Source organism: Petromyzon marinus, unplaced genomic scaffold (assembly GCF_048934315.1).
Source record: "Petromyzon marinus isolate PM22_M1 ecotype Great Lakes invasive population unplaced genomic scaffold, UKy_Petmar_22M1.pri1.0 PM_Scaffold_17, whole genome shotgun sequence".
Taxonomy (NCBI): domain Eukaryota; kingdom Metazoa; phylum Chordata; class Hyperoartia; order Petromyzontiformes; family Petromyzontidae; genus Petromyzon; species Petromyzon marinus.
In genome coordinates, this window is record NW_027423135.1 from 164969 (window position 1) to 185548 (window position 20580).

Below are 20580 nucleotides of genomic sequence, written 5' to 3' on the forward strand. Positions count from 1 at the left end.
GTGACGATTATCTAAACGGGTTTTGGGCCTCCCCTAGGTCGACTCAGCCTCAAATTAGTACCTGGTGTAATGTGTAAACATCGCCACTTCGGGAGACAAAGGCGGCCGGGCGTGGTGCTGGTAGCCACCCACCCCCTCGTGTGCCACAGCGCTAACAGCACTTGCCCCCGACTGAATTGCCAAGGCTACACGGGGGACCTTTGTCTTTGTCACGCGTGCAGATCGACCAGGTGCTGGTCCACCAGCAGGTGGAGCTGCTGGAAGGTGAGCGGAGAGACCCCCCCCCACCTACCACCTCGCCACACCCCCCAACTGCCACACCCCCCCCAACTGCCACACCCCCCCCAACTGCCACACCCCCCCCAACTGCCACACCCCCCCCAACCGCCACACCCCCCCAACTGCCACACCCCCCCAACTGCCTGGCCACACCCCCCCAACTGCCACGGAATGCCGCCAACACAGCGACGGCAGCGCCTCTCGCTGAAGGCTGACGATGATGGCTGAAGGCTGAAGGCTGACGATGGCTGAAGGCTGATGACGATGGCTGAAGGCTGAAGGCTGACGATGGCTGAAGGCTGAATGACGATGGCTGAAGGCTGAAGGCTGACGATGGCTGAAGGCTGAAGGGTGACGATGGCTGAAGGCTGAAGGCTGACGATGGCTGAAGGCTGAATGATGATGGCTGAAGGCTGACGACGATGGCTGAAGGCTGAATGACGATGGCTGAAGGCTGATGACGATGGCTGAAGGCTGAATGATGAAGGCTGAAGGCTGACGATGATGGCTGAAGGCTGATGACGATGGCTGAAGGCTGAATGATGATGGCTGAAGGCTGACGACGATGGCTGAAGGCTGAATGACGATGGCTGAAGGCTGATGACGATGGCTGAAGGCTGAATGATGATGGCTGAAGGCTGAAGGCTGACGATGGCTGAAGGCTGAAGGCTGACGATGATGGCTGAAGGCTGAAGGCTGACGATGGCTGAAGGCTGATGACGATGGCTGAAGGCTGAAGGCTGACGATGGCTGAAGGCTGAATGACGATGGCTGAAGGCTGAAGGCTGACGATGGCTGAAGGCTGAAGGGTGACGATGGCTGAAGGCTGAAGGCTGACGATGGCTGAAGGCTGAATGATGATGGCTGAAGGCTGACGACGATGGCTGAAGGCTGAATGACGATGGCTGAAGGCTGATGACGATGGCTGAAGGCTGAATGATGAAGGCTGAAGGCTGACGATGATGGCTGAAGGCTGATGACGATGGCTGAAGGCTGAATGATGATGGCTGAAGGCTGACGACGATGGCTGAAGGCTGAATGACGATGGCTGAAGGCTGATGACGATGGCTGAAGGCTGAATGATGATGGCTGAAGGCTGAAGGCTGACGATGGCTGAAGGCTGAAGGCTGACGATGGCTGAAGGCTGAATGACGATGGCTGAAGGCTGAAGGCTGACGATGGCTGAAGGCTGAATGACGATGGCTGAAGGCTGAAGGCTGACGATGGCTGAAGGCTGAAGGGTGACGATGGCTGAAGGCTGAAGGCTGACGATGGCTGAAGGCTGAATGATGATGGCTGAAGGCTGACGACGATGGCTGAAGGCTGAATGACGATGGCTGAAGGCTGATGACGATGGCTGAAGGCTGAATGATGAAGGCTGAAGGCTGACGATGATGGCTGAAGGCTGATGACGATGGCTGAAGGCTGAATGATGATGGCTGAAGGCTGACGACGATGGCTGAAGGCTGAATGACGATGGCTGAAGGCTGATGACGATGGCTGAAGGCTGAATGATGATGGCTGAAGGCTGAATGATGATGGCTGAAGGCTGAATGATGATGGCTGAAGGCTGAATGACGATGGCTGAAGGCTGAATGATGAAGGCTGAAGGCTGACGATGATGGCTGAAGGCTGAATGACGATGGCTAAAGGCTGACGATGATGGCTGAAGGCTGAATGACGATGGCTGAAGGCTGAATGACGATGGCTGAAGGCTGACGACGATGGCTGAAGGCTGACGATGATGGCTGAAGGCTGACGATGATGGCTGAAGGCTGAATGACGATGGCTGAAGGCTGAATGACGATGGCTGAAGGCTGAATGACGATGGCTGAAGGCTGACGATGATGGCTGAAGGCTGAATGATGATGGCTGAAGGCTGAATGATGATGGCTGAAGGCTGAATGATGATGGCTGAAGGCTGAATGACGATGGCTGAAGGCTGAATGATGATGGCTGAAGGCTGAATGATGATGGCTGAAGGCTGAATGATGATGGCTGAAGGCTGAATGACGATGGCTGAAGGCTGAATGATGATGGCTGAAGGCTGACGATGATGGCTGAAGGCTGAATGATGATGGCTGAAGGCTGAATGACGATGGCTGAAGGCTGAATGACGATGGCTGAAGGCTGAATGACGATGGCTGAAGGCTGACGATGATGGCTGAAGGCTGAATGATGATGGCTGAAGGCTGAATGATGATGGCTGAAGGCTGAATGATGATGGCTGAAGGCTGAATGATGATGGCTGAAGGCTGAATGACGATGGCTGAAGGCTGAATGATGAAGGCTGAAGGCTGAATGATGATGGCTGAAGGCTGAATGACGATGGCTGAAGGCTGACGACGATGGCTGAAGGCTGAATGACGATGGCTGAAGGCTGAATGATGATGGCTGAAGGCTGAATGACGATGGCTGAAGGCTGAACGACGATGGCTGAAGGCTGATGACGATGGCTGAAGGCTGAATGACGATGGCTGAAGGCTGAATGACGATGGCTGAAGGCTGAATGACGATGGCTGAAGGCTGAATGATGATGGCTGAAGGCTGAATGACGATGGCTGAAGGCTGAATGACGATGGCTGAAGGCTGAATGATGATGGCTGAAGGCTGAATGACGATGGCTGACGGCTGAATGACGATGGCTGAAGGCTGAATGATGATGGCTGAAGGCTGACGATGATGGCTGAAGGCTGAATGATGATGGCTGAAGGCTGAATGATGATGGCTGAAGGCTGACGATGATGGCTGAAGGCTGAATGATGATGGCTGAAGGCTGACGATGATGGCTGAAGGCTGAATGATGATGGCTGAAGGCTGAATGATGATGGCTGAAGGCTGAATGATGATGGCTGAAGGCTGAATGATGATGGCTGAAGGCTGAATGATGATGGCTGAAGGCTGAATGACGATGGCTGAAGGCTGAATGACGATGGCTGACAGCTGAATGATGATGGCTGAAGGCTGAATGACGATGGCTGAAGGCTGAATGATGATGGCTGAAGGCTGAATGATGATGGCTGAAGGCTGAATGACGATGGCTGACAGCTGAATGACGATGGCTGAAGGCTGAATGACGATGGCTGAAGGCTGAATGACGATGGCTGAAGGCTGAATGACGATGGCTGAAGGCTGAATGATGATGGCTGAAGGCTGAATGATGATGGCTGAAGGCTGAATGATGATGGCTGAAGGCTGAATGACGATGGCTGAAGGCTGAATGACGATGGCTGACAGCTGAATGACGATGGCTGAAGGCTGAATGACGATGGCTGAAGGCTGAATGACGATGGCTGACGGCTGAATGACGATGGCTGAAGGCTGAATGATGATGGCTGAAGGCTGATGATGATGGCTGAAGGCTGACGATGATGGCTGAAGGCTGAATGATGATGGCTGAAGGCTGAATGACGATGGCTGAAGGCTGACGACGATGGCTGAAGGCTGAATGACGATGGCTGAAGGCTGACGATGATGGCTGAAGGCTGAATGACGATGGCTGAAGGCTGATGATGATGGCTGAAGGCTGACGACGATGGCTGAAGGCTGAATGACGATGGCTGAAGGCTGACGATGATGGCTGAAGGCTGAATGACGATGGCTGAAGGCTGAATGATGATGGCTGAAGGCTGAATGATGATGGCTGAAGGCTGATGACGATGGCTGAAGGCTGAATGATGATGGCTGAAGGCTGAATGACGATGGCTGAAGGCTGACGATGATGGCTGAAGGCTGAATGACGATGGCTGAAGGCTGAATGATGATGGCTGAAGGCTGAATGACGATGGCTGATGACGATGGCTGAAGGCTGACGACGATGGCTGAAGGCTGAATGACGATGGCTGAAGGCTGATGACGATGGCTGAAGGCTGAATGACGATGGCTGAAGGCTGAATGATGATGGCTGAAGGCTGACGATGATGGCTGAAGGCTGACGATGATGGCTGAAGGCTGAATGATGATGGCTGAAGGCTGAATGACGATGGCTGAAGGCTGAATGACGATGGCTGAAGGCTGACGATGATGGCTGAAGGCTGACGATGATGGCTGAAGGCTGAATGATGAAGGCTGAAGGCTGAATGATGATGGCTGAAGGCTGACGACGATGGCTGAAGGCTGACGACGATGGCTGAAGGCTGAATGATGAAGGCTGAAGGCTGAATGATGATGGTTGAAGGCTGAATGATGAAGGCTGAAGGCTGAATGACGATGGCTGAAGGCTGACGATGGCTGAAGGCTGAATGACGATGGCTGAAGGCTGAATGATGATGGCTGAAGGCTGAATGATGATGGCTGAAGGCTGAATGACGATGGCTGAAGGCTGAATGATGATGGCTGAAGGCTGATGACGATGGCTGAAGGCTGAATGATGATGGCTGAAGGCTGAATGATGATGGCTGAAGGCTGACGATGGCTGAAGGCTGAATGATGATGGCTGAAGGCTGATGACGATGGCTGAAGGCTGAATGACGATGGCTGAAGGCTGAATGATGATGGCTGAAGGCTGAATGATGATGGCTGAAGGCTGAATGACGATGGCTGAAGGCTGAATGATGATGGCTGAAGGCTGATGACGATGGCTGAAGGCTGAATGATGATGGCTGAAGGCTGAATGATGATGGCTGAAGGCTGAATGACGATGGCTGAAGGCTGAATGATGATGGCTGAAGGCTGACGATGATGGCTGAAGGCTGAATGACGATGGCTGAAGGCTGAATGATGATGGCTGAAGGCTGATGACGATGGCTGAAGGCTGAATGATGATGGCTGAAGGCTGATGACGATGGCTGAAGGCTGAATGATGATGGCTGAAGGCTGACGATGATGGCTGAAGGCTGATGATGATGGCTGAAGGCTGAATGACGATGGCTGAAGGCTGACGATGGCTGAAGGCTGAATGATGATGGCTGAAGGCTGATGACGATGGCTGAAGGCTGAATGATGATGGCTGAAGGCTGACGATGATGGCTGAAGGCTGATGATGATGGCTGAAGGCTGAATGACGATGGCTGAAGGCTGACGATGATGGCTGAAGGTTGAATGACGATGGCTGAAGGCTGATGACGATGGCTGAAGGCTGATGACGATGGCTGAAGGCTGAATGATGATGGCTGAAGGCTGAATGACGATGGCTGAAGGCTGACGACGATGGCTGAAGGCTGACGATGATGGCTGAAGGCTGAATGACGATGGCTGAAGGCTGATGACGATGGCTGAAGGCTGATGACGATGGCTGAAGGCTGAATGATGATGGCTGAAGGCTGAATGACGATGGCTGAAGGCTGACGATGGCTGAAGGTTGAATGATGATGGCTGAAGGCTGAATGACGATGGCTGAAGGCTGAATGACGATGGCTGAAGGCTGACGACGATGGCTGAAGGCTGAATGATGAAGGCTGAAGGCTGATGACGATGGCTGACGATGGCTGAAGGCTGAATGATGATGGCTGACGATGGCTGAAGGCTGAATGATGATGGCTGAAGGCTGAATGATGATGGCTGAAGGCTGAATGATGATGGCTGAAGGCTGTAGATGACTGACAGCTGATGAAGCCTGACGATGGCTCAACCTTCCCCCAAACCCCTCCCCCTTCCACAAACCCCACCCCAAAACCCCTCCACAAACCCCTCCCCCCTCCACAAACCCCACCCCAAACCCCTCCCCCCTCCACAAACTCCACCCCCAAATCTCTCCCCGAAACGCTGCCCCCTCCTCCCCCCTCCTCCTCCCCCCTCCCCTTCCTTCCTCCTCCTCACCCTCTCCTCCCCCCCTCCTCCTCCCCTCTTCCTCCTCCTCCTCCCTCTTCCTCTTCCACCCCTCCTCCTCCCCCCTCCTCCTCTCCCCCTCCTCCTCTCCTCCTCCTCCTCTCCTCCTCCCCTCTCCCCCTCTCCCCCTCCCCCTCTCCCCCCCCCTCCCCCCTCTCCCCCTCCCCCCCTCCTCCCCCCCCCCTCCCCTCCCCCTCCCCGCACGACAGCCATCCTGGGCTTCGAGACGAACAACCGCTACGTGGTGAAGAACAGTGTGGGCCAGCAGGTTTACTTTGCGGCAGAGCGCACTGACTGCTGTACCCGCCAGTGCTGCGGGCCCCTGCGTCCGTTCGAGATCCAGGTGACGGACAACGCCGGGCAGGAGGTGCTGCACCTGCACCGCCCGCTACGATGCGGCAGCTGCTGCTGCCCCTGTTGCCTGCAGGAGGTGAGATCGTGGAGGGGCGTGGTGGTGGTGGTGGGGTGAGAGGTGTTGATGGGAGGAGTGATGGGAGGGGGAGATGGGGGGTGAGGGATGGGAGAATGGAGGAATGGGCCAGCCAGCCTGGCCAGCCAGCCCAGCCAGCCCAGCCAGCCTAGTCATCCCAGCCAGCCTAGTCATCCCAGCCAGCCTAGTCATCCCAGCCAGCCTAGTCATCCCAGCCAGCCTAGTCATCCCAGCCAGCCTAGTCATCCCAGCCAGCCTAGTCATCCCAGCCAGCCTAGTCATCCCAGCCAGCCTAGTCATCCCAGCCAGCCCAGCCAGCCCAGCCAGCCTAGTCATCCCAGCCAGCCTAGTCATCCCAGCCAGCCTAGTCATCCCAGCTAGCCTAGTCATCCCAGCCAGCCTAGTCATCCCAGCCAGCCTAGTCATCCCAGCCAGCCTAGTCATCCCAGCTAGCCTAGTCATCCCAGCCAGCCTAGTCATCCCAGCCAGCCTAGTCACCCCAGCCAGCCTAGTCATCCCAGCCAGCCTAGTCATCCCAGCCAGCCTAGTCATCCCAGCCAGCCTAGTCATCCCAGCCAGCCTAGTCATCCCAACCAGCCTAGTCATCCCAGCCAGCCTAGTCATCCCAGCCAGCCTAGTCATCCCAGCCAGCCTAGTCATCCCAGCCAGCCCAGCCAGCCCAGCCAGCCTAGTCATCCCAGCCAGCCTAGTCATCCCAGCCAGCCTAGTCATCCCAGCCAGCCTAGTCATCCCAGTCAGCCTAGTCATCCCAGCCAGCCTAGTCATCCCAGCCAGCCTAGTCATCCCAGCCAGCCCAGCCAGCCCAGCCAGCCTAGTCATCCCAGCCAGCCTAGTCATCCCAGCCAGCCTAGTCATCCCAGCCAGCCTAGTCATCCCAGCCAGCCCAGCCAGCCCAGCCAGCCCAGCCAGCCTAGTCATCCCAGCCAGCCTAGTCATCCCAGCCAGCCTAGTCATCCCAGCCAGCCTAGTCATCCCAGCCAGCCTAGTCATCCCAGCCAGCCCAGCCAGCCCAGCCAGCCTAGTCATCCCAGCCAGCCTAGTCATCCCAGCCAGCCTAGTCATCCCAGCCAGCCTAGTCATCCCAGTCATCCCAGCCATAATAGCCATAATAGCCAGCCTAGCCATAATAGCCAGCCTAGCTATAATAGCCATCCTAGCCATCCTAGCCATCCCAGCCATCCTAGCCATAATAGCCAGCCTAGCCATAATAGCCAGCCTAGCCATAATAGCCATCCTAGCCATCCTAGCCATAATAGTCATTCTAGCCATTCTAGTTATCCCAGCCATCCTAGCCATAATAGCCATCCTAGCCATAATAGTCATTCTAGCCATTCTAGTCATCCCAGCCATCCTAGCCATAATAGCCATCCTAGCCATCCTAGCCATAATAGCCAGCCTAGCCATAATAGCCAGCCTAGCCATAATAGCCAGCCTAGCCATAATAGCCAGCCTAGCCATAAGAGCCATCCTAGCCATAATAGCCATCCTAGCCATAATAGCCATAATAGCCAGCCTAACCATAATAGCCATCCTAGCCGTAATAGCCATCCTAGCCATAATAGCCATAATAGCCAGCCTAGCCATAATAGCCATCCTAGCCATAATAGCCATCCTAGCCATAATAGCCATCTTAGCCATAATAGCCATCCTAGCCATAATAGCCAACCTAGCCATAATAGCCATCCTAGCCATAATAGCCATTCTAGCCATAATAGCCAGCCTAACCATAATAGCCATCCTAGCCATAATAGCCAGCCTAACCATAATAGCCATCCTAGCCATAATAGCCATCCTAGCCATAATAGCCAGCCTAACCATAATAGCCATCCTAGCCATAATAGCCATCCTAGCCATAATAGCCATAATAGCCAGCCTAACCATAATAGCCATCCTAGCCATAATAGCCACCCTAACCATAATAGCCATAATAGCCAGCCTAACCATAATAGCTATCCTAGCCATAATAGCCATCCTAGCCATAATAGCCATCCTAGCCATAATAGCCATAATAGCCAGCCTAACCATAATAGCCATCCTAGCCATAATAGCCATCCTAACCATAATAGCCATAATAGCCAGCCTAGCCATAATAGCCATCCTAGCCATAATAGCCATCCTAGCCATAATAGCCATAATAGCCAGCCTAACCATAATAGCCATCCTAGCCATAATAGCCATTCTAGCCATAATAGCCATAATAGCCAGCCTAACCATAATAGCCATCCTAGCCATAATAGCCATAATAGCCAGCCTAACCATAATAGCCATTCTTGCCATAATAGCCAGCCTAGCTATAATAGCCATCCTAGCCATAATAGCCATCCTAACCATAATAGCCATCTTAGCCATAATAGCCATCCTAACCATAATAGCCATAATAGCCATAATAGCCAGCCTAACCATAATAGCCATCCTAGCCATAATAGCCATTCTAGCCATAATAGCCATCCTAGCCATAATAGCCATCCTAGCCATAATAGCCATCCTAACCATAATAGCCAGCCTAACCATAATAGCCATCCTAGCCATTCTAGCCATAATAGCCATAATAGCCAGCCTAACCATAATAGCCATCTTAGCCATAATAGCCATCCTAACCATAATAGCCATAATAGCCAGCCTAACCATAATAGCTATCCTAGCCATAATAGCCATCCTAGCCATAATAGCCATCCTAGCCATAATAGCCATAATAGCCAGCCTAACCATAATAGCCATCCTAGCCATAATAGCCATCCTAGCCATAATAGCCATCCTAACCATAATAGCCATAATAGCCAGCCTAGCCATAATAGCCATCCTAGCCATAATAGCCATCCTAGCCATAATAGCCATAATAGCCAGCCTAACCATAATAGCCATCCTAGCCATAATAGCCATTCTAGCCATAATAGCCATAATAGCCAGCCTAACCATAATAGCCATCCTAGCCATAATAGCCATAATAGCCAGCCTAACCATAATAGCCATTCTAGCCATAATAGCCAGCCTAGCTATAATAGCCATCCTAGCCATAATAGCCATCCTAACCATAATAGCCATCCTAGCCATAATAGCCATCCTAACCATAATAGCCATAATAGCCATAATAGCCAGCCTAACCATAATAGCCATCCTAGCCATAATAGCCATTCTAGCCATAATAGCCAGCCTAGCTATAATAGCCATCCTAGCCATAATAGCCAGCCTAACCATAATAGCCAGCCTAACCATAATAGCCATCCTAGCCATTCTAGCCATAATAGCCATCCTAGCCATCCTAGCCATAATAGCCAGCCTAGCCATAATAGCCAGCCTAGCCATCCAGATTCCCACAGCGTACACGTTTCCCTTCGACGGCACTTGCCCCGGCATTCCACCGAAGGCTACACGGGGGGGGGGGCCTTTGCCTTTAACATCTCACCACCATGGGTGCCAAGGTGGCTAGGAGATGTCAACTCCCTCGCCTGGTGTGCAGGAGGTCGTGGGATCCATCCCGACCCTGACGATGTCTGCTGCTGCTGCTGCATATTTGGAGTTTGCCTGTGTGTCTCTCTTTCTCTCTCTCTCTCTCATCATCATCATCATCACGGTGGCTCTGAGATGTTAACTACCTCGATTTCCGGTGAGCCGGAGAGAGGGGGCTGGCTTATCAGCCAGGTAAAGAGAAGAGAGAGGGAGAGAGAGAGAGAGAAAGAGAGAGAGAGAGAAAGAGTCACTTCCTCTGCTGTCGCCGCCGCGTCAGATCGAGGTGCAGTCCCCGCCGGGCACTCCCATCGGCTACATCGTCCAGAAGTGGCACATTTGCCTGCCCATCTTCTCCGTGCTCAACGCGGAGCGCGAGGAGGTGCTCAAGATCAAAGGGCCCTGCATCCCCTGCCGCTGCTGCACCGACGTCAATTTCAAGGTGCTCGCTCGGCTTGGCTCGCTCCCCGATAACCGCGCGTTTCCCGACAACCACTTGCTCGCTCCCCGATAACCGCGCGTTTCCCGACAACCGCTCGCCCGGCTCGCTCCCCGATAACCGCGCGTTTCCCGACAACCGCTCGCACGGCTCGCTCCCCGATAACCGCGCGTTTCCCGACAACCGCTCGCCCGGCTCCGCTCGGGCTCTCCCCGATAACCGCGCGTTTCCCGACAACCGCTCGCCCGGCTCCGCTCGGCTCTCCCCGATAACCGCGCGTTTCCCGACAACCGCTCGCCCGGCTTGCTCCCCGATAACCGCACGTTTCCCGACAACCGCTCGCCCGGCTCGGCTTTCCCCGATAACCGCACGTTTTACTGTTTCTGGGGTGGGGGGGGGAGGGATGGATTCAGAGCAAAGCAGCGTGCGTCCCGCTACGCCGCTGAAAGTCCGGGTAGATTTTCAGATGCCGCTGTTCACCCGTCACTTGCAGGAACTAACACAGCCGTTGGGAAGGATGTTGTTGGCCAAGTAAAATGTAACTGTTTCACACCTGATGATGATTGCTTGCGTTGCAGTCGAAACGTCGCGAGATTTTTTTTATCATTTTGTGCTTTTATAATTTTCATTGTTTCCCCTTCTGCGTGGTGACTTTGCCGAAAGAACCAAGAATATGTTCACGGTTTTTCTTGGTTCTTTCGGTAAAGCCACGTAGAGGGGAAACAATAAAATAAGGCAAAATATATTTTTATATGTTTTAATAATAATATAATAAAAAATAATAAAAAATAATATTCTTATTTTTATTTTATTGTTTCCCCTTCTACGTGGTGACTTTGCCGAAAGAACCAAGAATATGTTCACAGTTATTCTTGGTTCTTTCGGTAATGTCACGTAGAAGGGAAACAATAAAATAAGCCAAAATAATTTTTTTATATGTTTTAATAATAATAAAAAATACAAAAAAATAATAATACAATTTTTATTTTTTATTTTATTGTTTCCCTTCTACATGGCGATTCACATTCTCGGTTCTTTCGGTAAAGTCGCCACCACGTAGAAGGGGAAACAATAAAATAAGAAAAATATGAAACGATAAAATTCTCACGGCGTTTCGACTGCAACACAAGCAATCATCATCGGGTGTGATAACCACAGCAAGAAAATTTGAAAAAAGTGGCGTTTTTTTTTACGTTAGCACCACGGAGAGCGTTAAAAAAATAACCGCCACTTTTTTCAAATTCTCTTGCCGTGGTTTTCACACCTGATGATGATTGCTCGTGTTGCAGTCGAAACGTCGTTGAGAATTTTATTGTTTTATATGTTTATTATTTTATTGTTTCCCTTCTAACGCGGTGGTGACTTTACCGAAAGAACCAAGAATAATAATTTTATTGTTTTATATTATTATTTTATTGTTCCCCTTCTAACGCGGCGGTGACTTTACCGAAAGAACCAAGAATAATAATTTATTGTTTTATATTTTTATTATTTTATTGTTCCCCTTCTAACGTGGTGGTGACAATAACCGAAAGAACCAAGAATAATAATTTTATTGTTTTATATTTTTATTATTTTATTGTTCCCCTTCTAACGTGGTGGTGACTTTACCGAAAGAACCAAGAATAATAATTTTATTGTTTTATATTTTTATTACTTTATTGTTTCCCTTCTAACGTGGTGGTGACTTTACCGAAAGAACCAAGAATAATAATTTTATTGTTTTATATTTTTATTACTTTATTGTTTCCCTTCTAACGTGGTGGTGACTTTACCGAAAGAACCAAGAATAATAATTTTATTGTTTTATATTTTTATTATTTTATTGTTCCCCTTCTAACGTGGTGGTGACTTTACCGAAAGAACCAAGAATAATAATTTTATTGTTTTATATTTTTATTATTTTATTGTTTCCCTTCTAACGTGGTGGTGACTTTACCGAAAGAACCAAGAATAATAATTTTATTTTTTTATATTTTTATTATTTTATTGTTTCCCTTCTAACGCGGTACCGAAAGAACCAAGAATAATAATTTTATTGTTTTATATTTTTATTATTTTATTGTTCCCCTTCTAACGCGGTGGTGACTTTACCGAAAGAACCAAGAATAATAATTTTATTGTTTTATATTTTTATTATTTTATTGTTCCCCTTCTAACGCGGTGGTGACTTTACCGAAAGAACCAAGAATAATAATTGTATTGTTTTATATTTTTTATTATTGTATTGTTCCCCTTCTAACGCGGTGGTGGTGACTTTACCGAAAGAACCAAGAATATGAATCCCTGCAGTCACGAAAGCTTTAAATCAAAATAAGATCTCACAACTGTTTAACGTGTTAGGATTTCCGCTTCCAGGAACAACACGCTTGCGTTAATGCGCATGGATATCGTCGTTTATATTGATCACCCCCACTTCACCTCACTCAAGAAGGATTCACACGTGATGCCATCACATCTAAACCCCTCTGTTCAAGGAGCTAAACGGGAGAACTCCTCCACTAATGTGGCTGTCACCTGATGAAGTTCGGTTGTAATTACTGGCGGTACTCTGATTGTAAGTCCTCACGATGGAATGCACGCACCGTGCATTTGAATTGTCGCCGGCACGTTCCCGATATCCGCGCGCCCTATCCCCCCGATATCCGCGCACTCGCTCTCCCCAATATCCGCGCATTCTCTCCCAAATATCCGCGTGTTCTGTGCCGCGGATATCTGCGCGTTGCCGATTTCCGAGCGTTCCCGATAACCGCGCGCTCTTTCTCCCCGATATCCGCGTACCCTCTCTCTCCCCAAATATCCACGCATTCTCTCCCCGATATCTGCGTGTTCCCGGTTTCCAAGGGTTCCCGATAACCGTGCGCTCTCTCTCTCTCTCTCTCTCCCCGATAACCGTGCATTCCCGACACCCGCGCGTTCTCTCTCCGGTCTCCCCCCCGTGCTCCGTCCCCGGATAAATCCGCACGTGGCGGTGTGGTGTGCCCCCCCGCCCCCCCCCCCGTGTTAATCTCGGTGTGGTGTGACCTCCCGCCCCCGCCCGTGTTAATCGCGGTGTGGTGTGACCCCCCTTCCGCCCCCGCCCGTGTTAATCGCGGTGTGGTGTGACCTCACCCCCGTGTTAATCGCGGTGTGGTGTGACCCGCCTTCCGCCCCCGCCCCCCGTGTTAATGGCGGTGTGGTGTGACCCCGGGCTGTGTCAGGTGCTGGCCAAGGACGGCGAGACGGAGGTGGGCAAGATCACGAAGCAGTGGACTGGCTTGGTGCGCGAGGCCTTCACCGACGCTGAGAACTTCGGGGTGCAGTTCCCCATGGACCTCGACGTCAAGGTGAAGGCCACGCTGCTCGGGGCCTGCTTCCTCATCGTACGTCCACGCACTGGCACGCTCGCACTGGCACGCACTGGCACGCACACGCACTGGCACCCTTGCACTGGCACGCACGCACATGCACTGGCACGCTCGCACACGCACACGCCCGCACGCACACGCACTGGCACGAACACGCATACACACTGGCACGCTCGCACACGCACTGGCACCCTTGCACTGGCACGCTCGCACACGCACTGGCACGCTCACACGCTCGCACATGCACTGGCACGCACTGGCACGCACTGGCACGCTCGCACATGCACTGGCACGCACTGGCACGCACACGCACGCACTGGCACGCACACGCACTGGCACGCTCGCACACGCACACTGGCACGCACACGCACTGGCACGAACACGCATACACACTGGCACGCTCGCACACGCACTGGCACGCACTGGCACGCTCGCACACGCACTGGCACGCACACGCACGCACTGGCACCCTTGCACTGGCACGCACACGCACTGGCACGCACGCTCGCACGCACTGGCACGAACACGCACGCTCGCACGCACTGGCACGCACACGCACACTGGCACGCACTGGCACACGCACGCACTGGCACGCACACGCACACACTCGCACGCACACGCACTGGCACGCACTGGCACGCACACGCACACGCTCGCACGTGCACGCACTGGCACGCACTGGCACGCACGCACGCACACACCTCTTGGTGTTTACTCTTGAATTGTTGTATCGGGTGGGGCATCGTCAACGGTTTAATTATGTTATTGTGTGTACCTGTGTGTGTGTACCTGTGTGTGTGTGTACCTGTGTGTGTGTACCTGTGTGTATGTACCTGTGTGTGTACCTGTGTGTGTGTACCTGCGTGTGTGTACCTGTGTGTGTGTACCTGTGTGTGTGTACCTGTGTGTGTGTACCTGCGTGTGTGTACCTGCGTGTGTACCTGCGTGTGTGTACCTGCGTGTGTGTACCTGCGTGTGTGTACCTGTGTGTGTGTACCTGCGTGTGTGTACCTGTGTGTGTACCTGTGTGTGTGTGTGTACCTGTGTGTGTGTACCTGTGTGTGCGTACCTGTGTGTGTGTACCTGTGTGTGCGTACCTGTGTGTGTGTGTACCTGTGTGTGCGTACCTGTGTGTGCGTACCTGTGTGTGTGTGTACCTGTGTGTGCGTACCTGTGTGTGTGTGCCTGTGTGTGTATGTGTGTGTGTGTACCTGTGTGTGTACCTGTGTGTGTGTACCTGTGTGTGTGTACCCTGTGTGTGTGTGTACCTGTGTGTGTGTGTACCCTGTGTGTGTACACTGTGTATGTACCTGTGTGTGTGTACCTGTGTGTGTGTACCCTGTGTGTGTACACTGTGTATGTACCTGTGTGTGTGTGTGTACCTGTGTGTGTACCTGTGTGTGTACCTGTGTGTGTGGGTGGGGAGCGGTAGTGTAGCGGTTAGCGCGCTGCGCTATGAACCTGGCGACCCGGGTTTGATTCCCGCTCACGGCCAACACCAGTGACGATTATCTGAACCGGTCCTGGGCCTCCCCTAGGTCGACTCAGCCTCAAATGAGTAGCTGGTGCGGTGGAAAAAAACATTGCCACTGGGGAGACAAAGGCGGTCGGGCGTGGTGCTGGCCACCCACCCCCTCGTGTACCGTTCCGGCCTTCATAGGTGCTCGCTAACAGCACTTGCCCCTACAGTCTGTTACAGGCTACATGGGGGATCTATGTGTACCTGTGTGTGTGTGTACACTGTGTGTGTACCTGTGTGTGTGTGTGCAGGATTTTATGTTCTTTGAGCATAACAAGTGAGAAAAAGGCTGGGCACCGCACGTACACACACACGCGCACACACGCACGCACACACGCACAACACACGCACACACACGCACAACACACGCACACGCACACACACACGCACGCACACGTACGCACGCACGCACACGCACGCACACACGCACACACACACACGCACACACGCACACACGCACACACACACACGCACACACGCACGCACACATACACACGCACACATGCACGCACACACGCACAACACACGCACACACACACGCACACACACGCACGCACACATGCACGCACACACGCACAACACACGCACATACACACACACACACAACACACGCACACACACACACACGCACACGCGCGCTCACGCACAACACACGCACAACGCACGCACACGCCCACACACGCAACAGCGCTGTTAGCGAGCACCTATTAAGGCTTCAACGACGCACCAACGGGAGTGGTGTTTGTCCACCACCGTGCCGGGGCCGCCTTTGCTCCCTCGTCGGCGAAGGAAGCCGCTCCGCATCAACCGCCACGCCGCCGGCGCTAACCGTGAGCGGGTCTCAAACTCGCGTCGTCGGGGGGTTTTGGCGCGGTGCGCTAACCGCTGCGCCACCGCTCCACCGCCGCTTCGAGCCAGGCGTCGCCACCTACGCCGGGGTTAACGGCGACCCGGGACACAAATCCGCACCCGGCACACGGAGCGCATCCACCCTAAAGCTATGGTGCAGCAGCAGCAGCAGCAGGTGCAGCAAGTGCAGCAGCAGGTGCAGCAGCAGCAGCAGGTGCAGCAGCAGCAGCAGGTGCAGCAGCAGCAGCAGCAGGTGCAGCATCCTGCGTAGCAGTAGCTGTGCTACGTAGCGCAGGGTTAATCCGTGATCCGGAATCCGGGTTGAACTCGGCAGCCGGGACCCCTCCACCGTGGCCTCTCCCCCGTGACCTCTCCCCTGTGACCTCTCCCCCGTGACCTGCCCTCCGTGACCTCTCCCCCGTGACCTCTCCCCCGCGACCTGCCCTCCGTGATCTCTCCCCCGTGACCTCTCCCCTGTGACCTCTCCCCCGTGACCTCTCCCCCGTGACCTGCCCCCATGACCTGCCCTCCGTGACCTCTCCCCCGTGACCTCTCCCCCGCGACCTGCCCTCCGTGATCTCTCCCCCGTGACCTCTCCCCTGTGACCTCTCCCCCGTGACCTCTCCCCCGTGACCTGCCCCCATGACCTGCCCTCCGTGACCTCTCCTCTGTGACCTCTCCTCCCCCGTGACCTCTCCTCCGTGACCTCCCCTCCTCCGTCGTAGTCCGTGGCCTTAACTCTCCGAGTACTTCACCGTTGCGTTCCTTCTTGCGGAGGTGGAGGGGGGCGGGAGGATCAGACTGCGTCTTCGGAGCCTCCGCACGCCTCTGCTTGTACCGGGCCGGGCCTTGTCACAGCTCGTCGGATTATCCACCACCGTCTCGTGGTGGATAATCCACTGAGCTGTGAAGCTCTTCGTCACGGACGTCCAGTGACGGAGAGCGGCAGGAACTGACCGCCGGGCGGCGCGGGTTTTCGCGCGAGAGGTTCGTAGTTACTCAAACATCGTTAACCCCTCCCCTCCTACACGCACGACGAGTTGACCTCCATCACCACCCCCCCCCCCCAAAAAAAAATTAAGACTATGCACCGAAGCGACGGTCGCGAATGCCTTCCGTACAACGACGACTCTTTTTAATACACGTCACGCAGTTTTTTGTTATTCCCTTCAAAGGAGATTTCGTGCGTGGTTTTTTTTCAGACAATTTTTCGTCGCCGTCATTTCCTCAAAACCGCCGCCGTAGTTTCCGCGTGACCTTTCTCTCTCGAGCGCGCTATCGCCGCCCGATCTCATACCCCCGTCGGGCGGTGTTTCACCGTCGATGAGCCCGGCGAGCGCCAGGGGGCTTTCTGTCGCTCGGTGGGGGCCGAGCGGCCCCCGGGGTGAAATGTTTTTTTTTGTTCGTCCCGCGGCCGATCGAACGACTGCCGTTGAGAGAGGCTCAGTCCTGGAGCACGTTGAGGGGGCGACCTCCATCTCGACCCCCAGCAGGAGCCGCCCGCCCGGTTCACCCACCGCTGACGGATTATAATCCACCGGTGAGCCGTCTACCTCAAAGCTTGAAGATGCCGTCGCCCGCTTGTTTAACCGCCGCACTGTGGGGGGTTTGTCCCGCGGGCGCCGCTGCAACAGGGCGAAATTAATCCGCGGCAGGACGAGTGGATGCATCGTCGTGGCGACGCTGAAGGGATGCCAATCATCGGGGGGGCGGGGGGGGGGGGCCTATTCCATCCACCAATCGTATCCTTTAGATGCAGAAATTGCGCGCCGAGGGATCGCTTGAAGGATTTCAGAAAAAAATGCGCGTTCAAAATATCGCAGCTGGATCCACGCTCAGTCCACGCTCGATCGCATAGACCAACTTGCTCAAAATATCGTAGCTCAATCGACGCTCAATCCACGCTCGATCACATAGACCAACGTGCTCAAAATATCGCAGCTGGATCCACGCTCGATCCACGTTCGATCACATAGACCAACGTGCTCAAAATATCACAGCTGGATCCACGCTTGATCCACGCTCAATCACATAGACCAACGTGCTCAAAATATCGCAGCTGGATCCACGCTCGATCCACGTTCGATCACATAGACCAACGTGCTCAAAATATCGCAGCTGCATCCACGCTCGATCACATAGACCAACGTGCTCAAAATATCGCAGCTGGATTCACGCTCGATCACATAGACCAACGTGCTCAAAATATCGCAGCTGGATTCACGCTCGATCACATAGACCAACGTGCTCAAAATATCGCAGCTGGATTCACGCTCGATCACATAGACCAACGTGCTCAAAATATCGCAGCTTGATCCACGCTCGATCCACGCTCGATCACGTAGACCAACGTGCTCAAAATATCGCAGCTCGATCCACACTCGATCACATAGACCAACGTGCTCAAAATATCACAGCTTGATCCACGCTCGATCCACGCTCGATCGCATAGACCAACGTGCTCAAAATATCGCAGCTGGATCCACGCTCGATCCACGCTCGATCGCATAGACCAACGTGCTCAAAATATCGCAGCTTGATCCACGCTCGATCCACGCTCGATCGCATAGACCAACGTGCTCAAAATATCGCAGCTGGATCCACGCTCGATCCACGCTCGATTGTCGTAAAAAAAAAAGAACATCGGTCGATTCCCGTTCCGAGTATTCCTTAAGTGGGCAAAACCGCGCCCAGCATCTCCACGTATGGGCCGAAAACACGAAACATAATTTGTCATTCATTCCTTCGCGGATTCATTTTCATCCCGTTGCAGCGCGAACGCCACGCGTAGCCGACGGGGTGGATACCGCGCAGCGCATCCGTACGTCCGTCTGACCGCCGCATTTTCTCCGCAAAGAAGAGGGGAAAATGGGAACGCATCTAGCGAGCGCTCGCTCGCTCTGTCCACCTTTCGGGGAACGCGTGGTGCCTTCTCCCCGCCCCCCCCCCCCCCCGTCACTTTGGGGGTGGCAGGGTTTGTGCCCACCGATGGTTAGGGAACGGACATCTCCTGCCGGTGCGAATTTTTTTAAACGCACGCGCGCGTGTGGTGTGTGTGTGTGTTAAGCGCAAGTTGGTTGAGCTGCTTCTCCTCCTCCTACTTTTCCTCCTCATTCTCCTACTCCATCTACTCTTCCTCCTCTTCCTTCTCCTCCTCCTCCACCCCATCCTCCCCCCCTTCCTCTTCCCCCTCCTCCTCCTCCTTCCAAAACGTGGAATTGCTGTCCACCGCTCGAACCTGTCAGTGGATAGAATCTTCCATAACAGAGGCTTTTTTTCGTTTTATTTTCCGAGGAGTTCCATCGCGTAAATGCGATTTATGCGATCTCAAGCCCCCCGACAAAATATCCTCTGTTCTGGACAACATTGGTCGCGAAAGCCTACGTGTTTTTAAACGGATGGAATCCTGTCACGAAACGATTTTCAATGATGATCAGTTGCCAATCCAAGCCTCAGAGCTCGGTTCATTGTGAAATTGACTTTTTAACTTGAGCGTCACCTTCAAATTGAAGTTCTTTTTTTCAAGCTCGCGCGTTGGCGGGATTGTCGCTTTTGCACGTCAGTAGGCTTTCGCAATCAATATAGCATCCATATAGGGGTTTTTTTTGGGGGGGTTGGATCGCGCAAATATAAATGATACGCACGATACAACAGCCAATTAGTAAGGTTTGTCAATTCGTTACGAGTACAGCATCAAACGGTGCGTTGGGAGAGTAAATCCACAAATCCATGAATCGAAATTTTAATCCACAACGTTTACTATCTGAGTACGACGTTTAAGAAACGAAAGGAGAGGACTTCTCCACTCATGTCATGGTACTCAGATTGTAAATGTTGTGGATTTACTCTCCAACACACCGGTGTAGTGCTGTACTAGTATACTACACACTACACTACACACTATATACTACACTATACACTCGTGCTGTACTAGTATACTACACTATACACTACACTATACACTACACTACACACTACACTGTACACTACTACACTATACACTGCATTATACACTAGTGCTGTACTAGTAACGAATTGGCACGTTCTGTTTACGTGACAAACCTTACTAATTGCCTGTGTCGGGTGGTGCCGGGTTTCACGACTCAACATTTATATATTTATATGCAATTTAACCCCCCAAAAAACCCCCCTTCTGTTATGGGTCTGTGTTTGTGTGTGTTTAAAACATAATCAATGCATTAACAAAATTCTATATGTGAAGCATGCAAGTCATACTATTAAACTGGTTAAGCAAGAGACGTGTGTGTGTGTCGTGACAATCTATTATCATATCTTTTACGAGCCAGCCAGCCTGTGGACGTCCATCAGAAAGTCTTCACAACACACCGACATCCCTACCCAAGATGGCCACCAGCACTGTGACCCCTTATCAACATGAGTGTCCCTATTCAAAATGGCCACCAGCAATGTAATCTCCATCAACACGAGTATCCCTACCCAAGATGGCCGCCAACACTAATATATT

At 52.7% G+C, this 20580-nt stretch overlaps 1 protein-coding gene across 4 annotated transcripts in view; it reads left to right on the forward strand.

Moving 5' to 3' along the window:
• LOC116956797 (phospholipid scramblase 1-like) overlaps window positions 1-20351 on the forward strand; it is a 58967-nt gene extending 38616 nt beyond the window's left edge. For all 4 annotated transcript variants that reach the window (XM_076063713.1, XM_076063714.1, XM_076063715.1 and 1 more), the window contains 5 exons: window positions 222-264; window positions 6255-6475; window positions 10221-10382; window positions 13580-13741; window positions 15497-20351. In XM_076063713.1, the coding sequence (XP_075919828.1) occupies window positions 222-264; window positions 6255-6475; window positions 10221-10382; window positions 13580-13741; window positions 15497-15526 (618 nt within the window). In that variant the 3' untranslated portion in view covers window positions 15527-20351. The remainder of the gene's footprint in view (window positions 1-221; window positions 265-6254; window positions 6476-10220; window positions 10383-13579; window positions 13742-15496) is intronic.
• The last annotated feature ends 229 nt before the right edge of the window (window positions 20352-20580 follow it).